Genomic DNA, 17436 nt, shown 5'->3' on the forward strand with positions numbered 1-17436 from the left:
CAAACATGTTTAATGGGGACCCCCCCCCCAAAAAAAAAAACCCCATAAGAAAGCATAGATACCAGGCGAAAAGCAGTTAAAGCGCTTCCTTATGCCACCACAATAAAGATCTATAGGCACTCTATATATCGCAATATGGTTTCTGATATATGGTATATGGTACAAGTTGCTGTATACCATGATGTTATCAGCATGAGTCACATAAAATCTATAATAGAAAAATAATTGTGTGTCCCCTTATAGAATTGGATGATGGGGCGGTATGAATGGGTATTAGAATAGACAGTTCTGACGCACACTGTCCACTGTGAGGATTCTCTAGTGCCATGAGGTCATGTGACAAGTATTTACTTTGCATACTTCTAGACAGATTTCAAGCAGACGGTCCATCCTCGCTCAAAACACTTTCATTGAGCGAGGCTGCGCCCATCTGGTCTGCACGTGACCGTATGTATGCAAATCATATACTCTAGCACCGGAGACATCCTCAGAGCGCGCAGTATGTATAATGTCAGGATTAGAAATCTGGAGTCTCATAGTGATTGCAGACTTGTAGCCCAAGGCCAGACAAGCCGTTTAAGGGGGAAATGTAAATTTGGATAATCTATTAAATAAGGTTTATTTGCAAGCTAATAGTGTTAGGATGCTGCTCGGCTGTACTGAAAGCACGCATCTTACGAGAAAATTAACCTTATAGCTCCCAAGAACCACCAGCTTTCAGTCATAGAGGTATGTTGAAGCAGTTTCAGTCGCTGCTCAAAGCACTGAGTGTGGAGGCTATTATTACACCCAGTCACTTTGATAGTTCGCTCTACACTGATGCACTGCAGAGCCGCCTCTGAGTCAGAGCTCATGGGGTGTACATGGTCTATATGACCAAAGCTGCTGGGTTGTACATGGCCTATATGACCAAAGCTGGTGGGTGTATATGGCCTATATGAACAAAACCGGTGGGGTGTACATGGCCTATATGACCAAATCTGGTAGGGTATACATGGCCTATATGACCAAAGCTGCTGGGGTGTACATGGCCTATATGACCAAAGCTGGGAAGGTGTACATGGTCTATATGACCAAAGCTGCTGGGGTGCACATGGCCTATATGACCAAAGCTGGCAAGGTGTACATGGTCTATATGACCAAAGCTGCTGGGGTGCACATGGCCTATATGACCAAAGCTGGCAAGGTGTACATGGCCTATATGACCAAAGCTGGCAAGGTGTACATGGCCTATATAACTAAAGCTGATAATGTGTACATGGCCTATATGACCAAAGCTGGCAGGATGTACATGGCCTATATGACCAAAGCTGGCAGGATGTACATGGTCTATATGACCAAAGCTAACGGCGTGAACATAGCCTATATGACCAAAGCTGGTGATGTGTACATGGCCTATATGACTGAAGCTGGCGATGTGTACAAGGCCTATATGACCAAAGCTGACGGCGTGTACATAGCCTATATGACCAAAGCTGGTGATGTGTACATGGCCTATATGACTGAAGCTGGCGATGTGTACAAGGCCTATATGACCAAAGCTGACGGCGTGTACATAGCCTATATGGCCAAAGCAAGCTGCTGCTGGGAGTATTATGCTATGTGCCCACGGGAGAAATTTACTGCGGAATTTGCTGCGGAAAACTTGCGGATATTGTAGATTTTCCAGATAGGGTTTACGCAAGTACAGACACTCCCCATGTTATCCTATGGGATTTCGGGAGTGCTGTATCAATGCTGCAGTATTTGCGGCTGCGGAAAATGCTGTGGATTTCCAGCAGCCGCACGTAACTGCATGTCCATTATTCATGCGGAAATATCTGCGGAAATCCCAGCCCTCCACTATGGAGATAGAGGCCGGGACTTCCACACCAAATCTGGACGAAATCCGCACTGTTTCTGCAGGTTTACAACAATTCTGCAGAAATACCGCAGCAATGGATCGGGGAGTTGCTGCCTGAACCTGCGGAAATACCTGCAGAAAGTCCGCAGGTACGATCTCCCGTGTGCACATGAGTTAATTTTCTCCCGGGTGCCGCACTTTATAGGGTTAGCCTGCAGATTAACCCTATAATCCACTGTGACAGATGACCTTTACGTTTGGTATAGTTTTAATTGTACGGAGCAGTAGAATCATGTTATGGGGTCATTTGTACGGCACAATGAACATTATAACACCAATGAAGGCATCCGGGGGCGCGGCAATATTCATATTGATTGTAGTCCACCTCTCCCACACAGAAGACCACTGTGCATAATAGATGAAGGGATTCAATGACTTTTTAGGCAGGACTTGTCTTTACTTTGGAAGTTTGTTATTCATTTGTACGTGTGTTACAATAACATGGAATATGAATGACATTATAGTACAAAAAAGCACATAAGAAAGGGATATTCTATAAGGAATCATATCCAAATCCAAGTAAAGACACAGGGGAGGAGAACTGCAAGATTTCCTGAGATAAAAGCTGGGGGCTGTAGTTTTCGGCTGCTATGATGGGAGCTTATAGATTGTGTACGTCCGCGTATCCATATAGATATGTTTGGCAGCCATCGTGTCAGAGACCAAGGGCTACGGCAAAATGGCGTCTGCGCCCAGTGCAGGATACAGTGACGCTCTAGTGATCAGTGGCGTCCTGGTCACACATCACTTCTGGTCCGGGCTGCGGTTGTTGGCAGGTTCCAGGAGACAGGTACAGGGCACAGCTGTCTGCGGACGTTAGAGGTGACATGTCAGGCAGACCCCGCCGACCACCTGGGGTTCTCTGCTGCGAGGACCATTACATGGAGCGTCCATAAGGCTCCTCTGTCAGCACATTTTCTAATGATCACATAAGTAGCACTTTATGACCTTACTCCTAGGCTTAGAACTAATTAAAAGGGGGATTCTTATTTCCAAGCCCCCAAATGCTATAATTTATGAAGTTCCAGACTGCAGAGACCAGTAAGGCTTGGTGGAAAGAGTGACAAGTGGTGGTACTCTCAGCAAGTGTGCGTCCTCCCCTAAGACATTGGGCTGGGGTGTAATGTGATCAGACCCTCATTTAGATGGGTCAGGTATAGACAGGGTGGATAAAGACAGACATGGTTGCGCCTGAGACTGGGGTCACCCGGCTGTAGATCCCCGCATGTGAGAGAATCGGGCTGCCAATGACACTCCGATCTGAGAGTGAGCTGAGTGTCGCTTTCTATGATCCTCCATTGTGTCGGCATAAATCAGACTGCGTTCAGATGACACCCGAGTGCAGTCCAATGATTTCCTCACCCATAGACTTGAATGTGGGCGCGCGGTCCGGTATACTCTGCCAGTTACAACAATGCAATTTATTTATTTTTTAATTTTGCCGAATCACATGAGAAAAAAAGCGCTGTTTAGCACTGCCCCATATTATAACATTGGAGCGAGTGCTGTAGGATAACTCATCAGATTACACTCGTTTGATGTATACACTTGTGTGAGTGAACACTAATACTTGGGAATGGCTGGAATCAGCAGTGATGCTAATAACGGTGCCACAATTTGGTAGAGAGATGTAATAATCACTGGAGCTCATTCACTGTATAAGGTTTTTGTTGTGTTAAAGGGAATCTGTCACCAGGTTTTTGCCACCTAATCCGAGAGCAGCATAATGTAGGGGCAGAGTTCCTGATTCCAGCTACGTCACTTACTAGTCTGCTTGCAGTGATTTGATAAAATCACTGTTTTATCAGCTGGAGATTATCACTACAGGACTAGTAAACCTGTTGCCATTTAGTGTGTGTGTATACCCATCACTGATTGGCAGTTTTCTGCCTATACACAGTGTACACAGAAAGCTGTCATTCAGTGGTGTGGTTGGGTTTATACGGAGCTCAGCATTGGAGGACTGCAACAAATAAAACTGATTTTATCAAAAATCCATCATGCAGCCCAGAAAGTGACACTGCTGGAATCAGGATCTCTGCCCCTACATTATGCTGTTCTCTGATGGCATAGGAAAATTTTGGTGACAGATTCCCTTTAAAGATGGGCCGACATGGTGACCATGAGCAACTTGCTGGAGCCCCACTATTTTACAGTTGTGATATTGTTGTAAAAAAAAAAAAAGCTAAAATGCAGATAATTCACAAGTGATTTGTACTGAAGGATATGGCAAATGAGACCCAGTTTGGCTTGTAGTATATGGCAAGTGGGGTACATGCGGCTTACACCCAGAGACAGCAAATCCAACACATCTGGAAAGAGATGTGATTGTGTTCTGCAGTCACAATAGATCACAGGTCGCAATGCAACATCATAAAAAATCATTGCGCGATATTGCGGGGCAACATGTCCCTGGTTAGCCCTAGCCTTAATATGCTGGTGTTATCTGCCTTATATTACTCAGCACATGCACATCTCATTCCATCGGGTGTATTTGGAATCCGTATTTTATCCAGCATTGCTAATTTAGGTATTAACATGGCCATTTATCTCCTTTGTTAGGTCCCTTCACACATCAGTGATTCCGGTACATGTAACGTCTGTTTTCATTTGTATCAGAGACACGGACATACACAGACCCGTTAAAATCAGTGGGTCTGCACACACCCCAGTGTTTTCACAAGGAGCATGTGTCCGTATGGAGCACATGCATGTCCGCACGGACACATCCGTTTTTCTCCAGCAGCAGGGTGTCACACGGACTATACACTGATGTGATGAGAAAATATGTATCTTTCAAATAAAAGTTTCTATACTCACCTGTCTCCAGTGCTGTTAACTTCGGCGCTGCTGTCCCTTGCTTCCGGGCCCGTTCATTATGCCCATGAATATTCACTGCATTGTGGACCTGGAAGCAGCAGCGTCGGGGACAGGTGAGTAAAAAGTTCCTGCTCTGCGTGTGCTGTCATGAGTACACGAATGGGCCATACGCACCTTCATCACGGCCGCGCAAAACACGAACATTTTTCACAGACGTGTGAGAGAGGCCTAAATAACAAGTGCTATCTTAATTCAGTTGATGGATAAAATATCCCATTGAAGCCTTTAGAAGTCCTTATAGTGCCTACAATATTTTTTAATTTTCTATCTTGTCACACAGCATTTCCAGATCAGTGGGTACCGGCTCCTGAGACCCCCCTATCTGTCACATGAGCGCACACAGCGGCCTACACACCTTATAGACTTTCTACTTCTTGAATAGTAACAAGTGTTTTGAGTGATGGGTTGGGGCCTCAGGACCTGAACCCTACTGAACCTATCATATGTTTACAATAATAACAATATTTTATATGTACCTTTTAAAAAAAAAAATAAAAAAAAATAAATAGATTTATCAATATTGGATGAATGCAAATACGGATGAAAGAACTGATGCCTCCTGTTTATTTGTCCATATTGTGGATCAGTATTAGACATACAGTGTAACCATACACTAATCTGAAAGAGGCCTATAGCAGGTCAGCTCGCCTTGTGTCATTGTCTGTGCTCCCCCATTCACACAGGAGTAATGTATACTAACTAATCCATAAAGCCTGACAAATGTGCCATATTTCTGATATTTTATTACCATACAACCCGCAGCCCATCACAGTATCTAATATTTATTATAGTACCACTCTCTTGTGTACTCGTGGATGGTTATCAGTGTGATCTCTCCCCAGAATGCCAAGCCTACCACTGGATGAGCTCCAAGTGACCCTGAAGGATCCAGCAACAGGGAGGTTACGTACACTACCTGCCCTGGTAATTTATCTGCATCTTGTATATCTAGTTTGTAAGATCTAAGGATGATTTGACATGTGTTGTTTTCTTCTTTCCTTTCTCCCTTTTTCCCTTCTCCCTTTTTTCCCTTCTCCCTTTTTTCCCTTCTCCCTTTTTTCCCTTCTCCCTTTTTTCCCTTCTCCCTTTTTTCCCTTCTCCCTTTTTTCCCTTCTCCCTTTTTTCCCTTCTCCCTTTTTTCCCTTCTCCCTTTTTTCCCTTCTCCCTTTTTTCCCTTCTCCCTTTTTTCCCTTCTCCCTTTTTTCCCTTCTCCCTTTTTTCCCTTCTCCCTTTTTTCCCTTCTCCCTTTTTTCCCTTCTCCCTTTTTTCCCTTCTCCCTTTTTTCCCTTCTCCCTTTTTTCCCTTCTCCCTTTTTTCCCTTCTCCCTTTTTTCCCTTCTCCCTTTTTTCCCTTCTCCCTTTTTTCCCTTCTCCCTTTTTTCCCTTCTCCCTTTTTTCCCTTCTCCCTTTTTTCCCTTCTCCCTTTTTTCCCTTCTCCCTTTTTTCCCTTCTCCCTTTTTTCCCTTCTCCCTTTTTTCCCTTCTCCCTTTTTTCCCTTCTCCCTTTTTTCCCTTCTCCCTTTTTTCCCTTCTCCCTTTTTTCCCTTCTCCCTTTTTTCCCTTCTCCCTTTTTTCCCTTCTCCCTTTTTTCCCTTCTCCCTTTTTTCCCTTCTCCCTTTTTTCCCTTCTCCCTTTTTTCCCTTCTCCCTTTTTTCCCTTCTCCCTTTTTTCCCTTCTCCCTTTTTTCCCTTCTCCCTTTTTTCCCTTCTCCCTTTTTTCCCTTCTCCCTTTTTTCCCTTCTCCCTTTTTTCCCTTCTCCCTTTTTTCCCTTCTCCCTTTTTTCCCTTCTCCCTTTTTTCCCTTCTCCCTTTTTTCCCTTCTCCCTTTTTTCCCTTCTCCCTTTTTTCCCTTCTCCCTTTTTTCCCTTCTCCCTTTTTTCCCTTCTCCCTTTTTTCCCTTCTCCCTTTTTTCCCTTCTCCCTTTTTTCCCTTCTCCCTTTTTTCCCTTCTCCCTTTTTTCCCTTCTCCCTTTTTTCCCTTCTCCCTTTTTTCCCTTCTCCCTTTTTTCTTTTTTTTTTTTTTTTGAGCCAGAGAATATTCAGCAGATTAACTTTTAAAAAGTATGTATTTGATATTTTAGCATTATCACTAGTGATGAGCTAGCACTACCGTGCTCTTTTTACTCGTAGCGAACAGTTGGATGAATGGAAAGGATTGACTCGTGTCAATGGGAAACTCAACCATTTTTCCAGATCTTCCAAAAAAATGCTTGAATTTCTCATTGACTTCCATTATACTCAATACATGAGTTGAGCCCGTCCGACTGCTGATTACAAGTTACTGAGCATGGTAGTGCATTATTAATTGACCCTGAAGGCTGCATAAAATCTATACTTCCCTCCTGGACTAGAGGAGGTTCTCTGCACTCACACCTGTTTCCGTCACCAGCCAAACAATATCGTTGATCGTCTGCAGCCTTCAATATTATATCAGAATGGAAAAAATGGCAGTGCCAAGTTTAATCATATTTGGTATGAGCCTATTGTCCTCCCTATGGAGAAAGTGGCTTTAGCTGGAACCTGTCAGCTGATTCATGTTGCCAAAACTTTTGCGAGCATTAATCAGAGCTTGGCTACTCTATTTCTGCCAAGTATATTTTGCTATAGAAGATCTGACCGGAGTTGATAGTAGTCGGGCATAGCTCCCAGGCGGCTTCTCCCACTGACAAATAGTACTCTTTCTCTGATTGCTGTTGGCAGATCAGCGTTGCAGGTTGCAGCCTTGTCATGGACCATTTTCTTCAACGTCCACCAAAGATGTTCAATTGGATTGGACTATTTGCAGGCCATGTCATTGACCTTATGTGTCTTCTTTCAAGGAATGTTTTCACAGGTTTTGCTCTATGGCAGGATGCATTATCATCTGGAGAAATGATTTAATCATCCCCAAACATCCTTTCAATTGATGAGATAAGAAAAGTGTCCAAAATTTCAATGTAAACTTGGGCATTTATTGAAGCTGTAATGACAGTCATCTTCCCAGTGCCTTTACCTTAATTTCTTCCCCCTGTTTGGTCTTGAAAAGTAACCGTTACTGGCTAGCACATTATGTTTTCATGATTTTTTTTTTTTTTTTTTAGTGTTTATGGAAGCCAGAAAGTTGCCATTTGATATCACTTTAGTTTTGTGCCATGTCTGTGATCTGCTTTTGTTTGTGTTTGTTTTTTTTTTTTTAAACAAAAATAAACATCTGAATAAAAATCCTCAGAGCCAGGTGAGTCCATAATTTTTGCCAGGGGTTGTAGCTACTGCCCAGTGCCTATCTCTGCCAGCTCAGAGTGGTCACAAACTGATCCTGCCAGTGTCTCTGCGGTCTCCGCGGATGTCATGTCCATAGAGCAGCTGCTTCTCTTCCGCTCTGTTCTGTTGACAGAGTGTGATTGCTGATGTCATGCTGATTGACAGCCGGCTCACCATTGCCTGAGTGTGATGATCAAGCTGTTAATCAGCATGACTTCAGCAGTCCGGCCATGGAATAGGAAGGGCTGCTCTTGTGACCTAAAGCAGCAAAATTGCTGGCAGCAGGAGCTGTCCATGTCCACTCTGTGCCAGTGCGGGGTAGAAGAGGCAGATAGCTAACAACTACCTGCCTGTTCTTCATTTATAAAAAAAAAATACTACAGTCTTGGATATCCTCTAGCACCACTCTAGTGTTTTTGTTTTTTATGTCATCGCTGGAGTGGTGCTTTACCTGTAAGTTCACCGCCTCCTGTCTTATCACATGCCGCCATCTTTATCTTTTTCAGATGTCTTTCCATTCGATCTCCGGTAACTTGTAACGTTCCGGCAGCTCCAATGTTTGAGACCACAACTCAGTACATCTCTATGAGAGACTCATTCTGGCCTCGTTCTTCCTCTCATAGAGATGCATTGGGAGCTTTTGACGTAACCTCTGACTTCCAGCTAGTCAAAAAGATGGTGCCGCGAGACCGGAGCAGCCCCGAAAAATGATGAAGCCATCGAAGGATGTGTATAAATTCAGGGGACTTACATTTAAAACGCCATTCGAGCACTGAAAAAAACAAAAAAAAACAGCTGTAGTGATGCAACTTGTGGTTTGGGCAGCATGAATCAGCTGATAGGTTCCCTCCTAAGGGGTTAAAAAGACATCACTGTTTAAAAAGGGTTCATTGTAACATTTTCACCCTAAAGAATAATTTTATTTCTCTAAAACCCTTCAGCATCAAAGCCGCATCTCAGCCAGACATTTTATAGTGTATACTCCTCCGCCCGGGTCCGGCGCCCCTGCTCTCTTGGAGGAGTTTTTGGAAAGGGCAGACTTCATTCTGAAGGACCTAAAGTGGCTGCTAGCCCTGCCTCACGATCTCTTCTGGTGTCAGGTGAGGAGATACTGCTGTTTTCTTCCATGTATATTACTTTGTTCCTGTAGTTGTATCAGTATGTTATCCTCTATCTATTCCCGGGCTTGTGTCTGCAGGTAATATACGATGAATCCCCACAAAAATGCTTGGATTCCTTTCTGAGCTGCGCACCCCGTAGATTTGATCGCCACGTCTCCTCGCCTGCCGTGCAGCCGGTACATGATGAACTCTATCGCCATGTTTTCCTCATATTCTTGAGGATGTCTACACACAAAGAATCTAAGGTACCTGTCTTAGTGATGAGATTGATTGTAGTATAAAAGGTAATGACATGCAGAGATGATTCATGTCCATGTTTACAAAGTCTTCAAAAACCAGAAAGATCATCGCAAAAAAGCCTTAGGCTACATGCGCACGCTGCTTTTTTTGCTGCTTTTTTGTCAGCAGAACTTTCTGACATTTGACTTCCCAGCAAAGTCTATGAGAAGTCAGATTTGTCATGCGCACATTGCAATTTATTTGTCAGCGGTTTTTTTTGTCAAAAGTTTGTGACAAAAAAAATGCAGCATGTTCATTCTTCCTGCGTTTTTGTCAACATTTGTCACAAAAATGCAGCAAAAACGTAGGGTGTGAAAAACGCACCTAAAATTACATGCGTTTTTTGTGACATTTCCAGGCTCTCTCTGACAAGGTGCATTTTGGCTGCAGTTTTGGCTGCAGTTTGTGAACACAAAAAGATGCAGCATGTGCATGTAGCCTAAGGCCCTGAGCGCACTAAAAAAAAGGATTTTTCTCAAGAAATTTCTTGAGTCTGAAAGATTAGCGCTCTTGCGTTAAAAAAACGCACCAATAACGCACCTAAAACCACATGCGTTTTTGATGCGTTTTTCCCGCAGGTTGGTCCCTGCGTTTCTTACTATTTATGGCAAACGCAGGTAACTGCAGAAAAGAAGTGACATGTTTATTCTTTTTTTTTTTTTTCAAGAAATTCTGCAGAAAGAATGTCCTTGAGAAAAAAAACGCAGTGTGCGCACAGCTATTTCTGTTTTCCATAGGTTTTGCTGGGGAATGTCTGCAGAAAGGTTACAACCATTTTCTCAAGATATTTCTGCAGCAAAAACATAAAAAAAAGTGGGTAAAAACGCAGTGTGCGCACAGGGCCATAGGCTGCATTGTTTGGAGCAGTTTGTTGTCTAAATCTGCATGCATGTCTTTATGCCAGCAAAGTCAATGAGAATTCTGAATTGCTGTGCGCATATTGCTTCTTTTCTTTGTCGCTCCATTGGGAGACCCAGACAATTGGGGTGTATAGCTTCTGCCTCCGGAGGCCACACAAAGTATTACACTGAAAAGTGTAACCCCTCCCCTCTGCCTATACACCCTCCCGTGCATCACGGGCTCCTCAGTTTTATGCTTTGTGTGGAAGGAGGCACACATCCACTCATGCATTCCCATTTTAGTCAGCAGCAGCTGCTGATTTTATCGGTTGGAAGAAAAGAGGGCCCCCACAGGGCCCCCGGCATGCTCCCTTCTCACCCCACTACGTCGGCGGTGCTGTTAAGGTTGAGGTACCCATTGCGGGTACAGAGGCTGGAGCCACATGCCGTTTTCCTTCACCATCCCTTAGAGGCTCTGGGAGAAGTGGGATCCTGACCGGTCATCCATTCACTGGGACCGGGCTCCCTCCGCAGCCCCTGTGGGAATCTGCCGGACAGGAGTCTATGTATCCTCAGGGACAGGGCCCTGCATCTAAAGGTACTCTGTGTCCCCATGGGGACTGTGCATGGAGCGCTTGTTTCACAGACGCTGCAGCAGCTGCTGGTTTGTGAAGACCGGGACTTCCGCGCCGACCGAGCTTGTTTGTCGGCCGCGGTATTAAATTTAGTCCCCGGCTTCATTGCGGCCTAGTACCATAACTCCCGCCCCCGGGCCTGCCAGTCAGGGGTAAGGGCGGGACGGTCGACCTGACGTCGGCAGTGAGGGCTGGAGCATACTTTAGGTTTCCTCCCCCCCCCCCCTCACTGATCACTGTGGGGCCCCAGATTCCCGCACTTTACTAGTCGCCGCCCACGGCTCCCTCCTCCCTTGAGAGCTCCGGCAGCCATTTTTACACATTCTGCCGGTGGAGGATTTCAGGAACGAGCTCTGCAGCTCTGGGAGACCTAAGGCAGGGAATCTGGTGGACACACACTCCGCTTTGGGCGGTCGGTAAGCCACACCGGTCACCCGGTGCTGGTCCCCCTAGGGTGCCAGAGTATATATATATATATATTTGTATATATTTTCTCTGTTCGGCCGGGTTGTTTACTTTTGGCTATATACCCTCAGTGATCACTCTCCTAGGAGACAACAGCATGTCGTCCACAAGGAGCAAGGGCGCTAAGGCAAAGGGTTTTTTTTTTTTTGCAACCTGTACCTCTTGTGGGGCTATGTTACCTGCGGGTTCCACCTACCCTCACTGTGAGCAATGCTCGACCCCTGTTGCGCTTGCTCAGCCGGAGCCTAGGTCACTAGTGGGCCCCTCGGATCAGGCAGACCCTCCTGCTCCCCCCTGTCCAGGCGGCAGGGACAGAGTTTGCAGTTTTTGCTGAGAAACTCTGATTCGCTTTCACAATCCATGGCTCAGTCTATGGACAAATGGTCTGCCAAGCTACTAGAAGCCTTGCAGTCCAGACCGGTCCTTACACAGGCCCCGGGCACTGTTGGATCATCGCCTCCAGGCCCCTCTCGGTCTGCGCCGCAGCGTGCTCCTGGGGTGGCCCCTAGGTCTCACGTGGAGGACTCCTGCACGGACCACAGTCCCAGACCGGCTAAGCGGGCTCGCTGGGAATCTTCCCCCGACTTCCTCACGCTGCTCGAGGTCTCAGCTTGAGGACTCTCTGGAGGACGAGGCGGACGTCGCAGCTCAGGGCTCTGACCCTGACGTTGCCCTCAATCTTGATACACCTGAAGGGGACGCCTTAGTAAATGATCTTATATCGTCCATCAACCAGGTGCTAGATCTTTCTCCCCCACCTCCACCTATAGAGGAGTCGGCTTCGCAGCAGGAGAAACACCAGTTTAGGTTTCCCAAACGTACACGGAGTGCGTTTTTCGATCACTCTAACTTCAGAGATGCTGTCCAGAAGCACAGAGCATTTCCGGACAAGCGCTTTACTAAGCGCCTTAATGACACACGTTACCCCTTCCCCTCTGACGTAGTTAAGGGTTGGGCTCAATGTCCCAAGGTGGATCCTCCAGTCTCTAGACTGGCGGCTAGATCTGTAGTATCAGTTGCAGATGGCTCATCGCTCAAGGATGCCACTGACAGGCAGATAGAGCTCCTGGTGAAATCCATCTATGAAGCCACAGGCGCGTCTTTTGCCCCGGCCTTTGCAGCCGTGTGGGCACTCCAAGCTATCTCCGCTTGTCTGTCTGAGATTAATGCGGTCACACGTACCTCTGCTCCGCAAGTTGCGTCTTTGACTTCTCAGGCGTCGGCTTTTTCGTCCTACGCCATGAACGCCGTCCTGGACTCTGCTAGCCTACAGCGGTAGCATCCGCTAATTCGGTGGCAGTCCGCAGGGCCATGTGGCTACGCGAATGGAAGGCAGACTCTGCTTCCAAGAAGTTCTTAACCGGTTTGCCGTTTTCTGGCGACCGATTGTTTGGCGAACGATTGGATGAAATTATTAAGGAATCCAAGGGAAAGGACTCGTCCTTACCCCAGTCCAAACCGAAGAGACCTCAGCAACGGAAAATACAACCGAGGTTTCGGTCCTTTCGGCCCTCAGCCAAGTCCCAATCCTCCTCGTCCAACAGGCCAGAGAAAGGCCAGAGGAACTCCTATGCGTGGCGGTCTAAGTCACGCCCCCAAAAAACCGCCGGAGGCACTGCCTCCAAGGCGGCCTCCTCATGACTTTCGGCCTCCCCGAACCGCATCCTCGGTCGGTGGCAGGCTCTCCCGCTTTTGCGACGCCTGGTGGCCACATGTCCAAGACCGATGGGTGAGAGACATTCTGTCTCACGGTTACAGGATAGAGTTCAGCTCTCGTCCTCCGACTCGTTTCTTCAGAACATCTCCGCCCCCATCTCGGGCCGGCGCACTTTTTCAGGCTGTGGCCGTTCTGAAGACAGAAGGAGTGGTGATTCCCGTTCCCCCTCAGGAACATGGTCACGGCTTCTACTCCAACTTGTTCGTGGTGCCAAAGAAGGACGGATCATTCCGTCCCGTTCTGGACCTCAAACTGCTCAACAGGCATGTGAGCACCAGAAGGTTTCGGATGGAATCTCTCCGCTCGGTCATCGCTTCGATGTCACAAGGAGACTTCCTAGCACCAATCGACATCAAGGATGCTTATCTCCATGTGCCGATCGCACCCGAACATCAGCGCTTCCTGCGTTTCGTCATCGGGGACGAACACCTTCAGTTCGTGGCACTGCCTTTCGGCCTGGCGACAGCCCCACGGGTCTTCACCAAGGTCATGGCATCCGTTGTGGTGGTCCTACACTCTCAGGGACACTCGGTGATCCCTTACTTAGACGATCTCCTAGTCAGGGCACCCTCCCGGGTGGCGTGTCAACACAGCCTGACCGTCGCTCTGGCGACTCTCCAGCAGTTCGGGTGGCTCATCAACTTCCCAAAGTCCAAGTTGACACCGACCCAATCACTGACTTACCTCGGGATGGAGTTTCATACTCACTCAGCGGTAGTCAAGCTACCGCTGGACAAACAGCTTTCGCTGCAGACAGGGGTGCAATCTCTTCTTCGGGGTCAGTCACACCCTTTGAGGCGCCTCATGCACTTCCTGGGGAAGATGGTGGCAGCAATGGAGGCAGTGCCCTTCGCGCAGTTCCATCTGCGCCCACTCCAATGGGACATTCTCCGCAAATGGGACAGGAGGTCGACGTCCCTCGACAGGAACGTCTCTCTTTCCCTTGCAGCCAAAGCCTCTCTTCAGTGGTGGCTTCTTCCCACTTCTCTATCGCAGGGAAAATCCTTCCTACCCCCATCCTGGGCTGTGGTCACGACGGACGCGAGCCTGTCAGGGTGGGGAGCGGTTTTTCTCCACCACAGGGCTCAGGGAACCTGGACTCCGATAGTCTTCCCTTCAGATCAATGTTCTGGAGATAAGGGCAGTGTATCTAGCCCTAAAGGCGTTCCATCGGTGGCTGGAGGGCAGGCAGATCCGCATACAGTCGGACAACGCCACGGCGGTCGCGTACATCAACCACCAGGGCGGCACGCGCAGCCGTCAAGCCTTCCAGGAAGTCCGGCGGATTCTGCTGTGGGCGGAAGCCACAGCCTCCACCATCTCCGCAGTTCACATCCCGGGCGTAGAAAACTGGGAAGCAGATTTTCTCAGTCGTCAGGGCATGGATGCGGGGGAATGGTCTCTTCACCCAGACGTGTTTCGAGATATCTGTCGCCGCTGGGGAACGCCGGACGTCGATCTCATGGCGTCACGGCACAACAACAAGGTCCCGGCCTTCATGGCACGGTCTCAAGATCACAGAGCTCTGGCGGCGGACGCGTTAGTTCAGGATTGGTCGCAGTTTCGACTCCCTTATGTGTTTCCTCCTCTGGCGATGTTGCCCAGAGTGTTACGCAAGATCAGATCCGACTGTCGTCGCGCCATTCTCGTCGCTCCAGATTGGCTGAGGCGGTCGTGGTACCCGGATCTGTGGCATCTCACGGTGGGTCAGCCGTGGGCGCTTCCAGACCGCACAGACCTGCTGTCACAAGGGCCGTTTTTCCATCTGAATTCTGCGGCCCTCAACCTGACTGTGTGGCCATTGAGTCCTGGCTCCTAGCGTCGTCATTTTGCCCTCATCCAGTTCACCAGTGTGAAAAGGATTTGCATTCATTAGATCTAGTGAGAGCACCCCGGCTCTACGTGTCTCGCACGGCGCCTCTGCGCAGTTCAGATGCGCTCTTTGTCCTGGTCGCTGGCCAGCGTAAGGGTTCGCAGGCTTCCAAGTCAACCTTGGCTCGGTGGATCAAGGAACAGATTCTTGAAGCCTACCGTTCTTCGGGGCTTCCTCTTCCTTCGGGCCTGAAAGCCCATTCTACAAGAGCCGTGGGTGCGTCCTGGACATTGCGACACCGGGCTACGGCTCAGCAGGTGTGTCAGGCAGCTACCTGGTCTAGTCTGCACACCTTCACAAAACACTATCAAGTGCATACCCATGCTTGGGCAGATGCCAGTCTAGGTAGGCGAGTCCTTCATGCGGCGGTTGCCCACCTGTAGGAAGGGGTCGTTTTCGGCTCTCTTTTATTGAGGTATTCTTTTACCCACCCAGGGACTGCTTTTGGACGTCCCAATTGTCTGGGTCTCCCAATGGAGCGACAAAGAAGAAGGGAATTTTGTTTACTTACCGTAAATTCCTTTTCTTCTAGCTCCTATTGGGAGACCCAGCACCCGCCCCTGTTCCCTTCGGGCTGTTTGTTCTTTTGTGTACACATGTTGTTCATGTTGAATTGTTCTTTTGGTTCATGGTTCAGTTCTCTGAACATCCTTCGGATTGATTTTACCCTAGACCAATTTATAAGTTTCTTCCTTCCTGCTTTTGCACCAAAACTGAGGAGCCCGTGATGCACGGGAGGGTGTATAGGCAGAGGGGAGGGGTTACACTTTTCAGTGTAATACTTTGTGTGGCCTCCGGAGGCAGAAGCTATACACCAATTGTCTGGGTCTCCCAATAGGAGCTAGAAGAAAAGGAATTTACGGTAAGTAAACAAAATTCCCTTCTTTTCCTTGCAGTTTTGGCTGCAGATAAAAGCAGCATGTCAATTATTGGTGCATTTTTTTCCTGTGTATTGTAGCCCTTTCAGCCATTGATTTCATTAAAACAATGCATTGAACTACCTACCTATTGCATTACTACCTGCACCAGTGACCCTATTCCCTCACATCTCCTTAAATCTGTCACCCCAGCTGTTACCACTCACCTAACTAAAATATTCAATCTCTCTCTCTCCTCTGGTGTCTTTCCCTCCTCCTTCAAACATGCCAGCATACACCCATTACTTAAAAAAACATCCCTGGACCAAAATTGTGCCGCTAACTACAGACCTGTCTCTAATCTCCCCTTCATCTCCAAACTCCTGGAACGTCTGGTCCACTCCCGTTTAATCCGCTATCTGTCAGATAACACTCTCCTTGACCCTCTACAATCCGGTTTCTGTTCCTTACATTCTACTGAAACTGCTCTTACTAAAGTCTTTAATGATCTACTAACAGCTAAATCTAATGGTCACTACTCCCTGCTGATTTCCCTGGATCTCTCTGCTGCATCTGATACTGTGGATCACCAGCTCCCCCTCACTATGCTCCGCTCTATCGGGCTCAAGGACTCTGTTCTTTCTTGGTTCTCCTCTTACCTCTCTGACCGCTCATTCATTGTATCCTTTGCCGGCTCCTCTTCCTCTCCTCTTCCCCTTACGGTCGGGGTTCCTCAGGGTTCAGTCCTCGGCCCCCTCCTTTTCTCTCTATACACAGCCCCTATTGGACAAACCATCAGCAGATTTGGTTTCCAGTACCATCTCTATGCTGATGACACCCAACTGTACACATCTTCTCCTGACATCACCCCTGCACTATTACAAAATACTACCGATTGTGTGTCCGCTGTCTCCAACATCATGTCCTCCCTCTATCTAAAACTGAACCTGTCAAAAACTGAACTTCTTCTGTTTCCTCCCTCTCCTAAACTTCCAATACCCAATTTCTTCAGCGCTCTATTGGGAGACCCAGACGATTGGGGTATAGCTACTGCCCTCCGGAGGCCACACAAAGCACTACACTAAAAAGTGCAAGGCCCCTCCCCTTCTGGCTATACCCCCCCGTGGTATCACGGGTTCTCCAGTTTTCAAGCTTTGTGCGAAGGAGGTCAGACATCCACGCATAGCTCCACAGATTTTAGTCAGCAGTAGCTGCTGACTATTTCGGATGGAAGAAAAGAGGGCCCATATAGGGCCCCCAGCATGCTCCCTTCTCACCCGTGGATGGTGTTGTAAGGTTGAGGTACCTATTGCTGGTACGGAGGCTGGAGCCCACATGCTGCTTTCCTTCCACATCCCCCTGAGGGGCTCTGAGGAAGTGGGATCCTGCCGGCCTCAAAGCTCTGACGCCGGGCTCCATCCACAGACCCATTTGAACCTGCTGGATTCGGAGCTGGAGTACCGTTCAGGGACATGGCCCTGCACCATTACAGGTACTCTGTGTCCCCGTACACACAGGCACAGCACACTCCAGACTTGCTGGGTGTGCTAGTGCGCCGGGGACAGTAAAGGGTTACAGTCACTGCAGCTTTGCTGAGTGACTTTGTGTTTTGGGAACTACCGCGCCGGACG

The 17436-nt window shown here is 47.9% G+C and overlaps 1 protein-coding gene across 1 annotated transcript in view; it reads left to right on the forward strand.

Moving 5' to 3' along the window:
* Positions 1 to 2600: 2600 nt before the first annotated feature.
* ASCC2 (activating signal cointegrator 1 complex subunit 2) overlaps positions 2601 to 17436 on the forward strand; it is an 83252-nt gene continuing 68416 nt past the window's right edge. The window contains exons 1-4 of the mRNA XM_075319966.1: positions 2601 to 2693; positions 5626 to 5707; positions 8961 to 9119; positions 9218 to 9385. Coding sequence (XP_075176081.1) covers positions 5627 to 5707; positions 8961 to 9119; positions 9218 to 9385 — 408 coding nt within the window. The 5' untranslated portion in view covers positions 2601 to 2693; position 5626. The remainder of the gene's footprint in view (positions 2694 to 5625; positions 5708 to 8960; positions 9120 to 9217; positions 9386 to 17436) is intronic.

This window comes from Anomaloglossus baeobatrachus, chromosome 1 (assembly GCF_048569485.1).
Source record: "Anomaloglossus baeobatrachus isolate aAnoBae1 chromosome 1, aAnoBae1.hap1, whole genome shotgun sequence".
Taxonomy (NCBI): Eukaryota; Metazoa; Chordata; class Amphibia; order Anura; family Aromobatidae; genus Anomaloglossus; species Anomaloglossus baeobatrachus.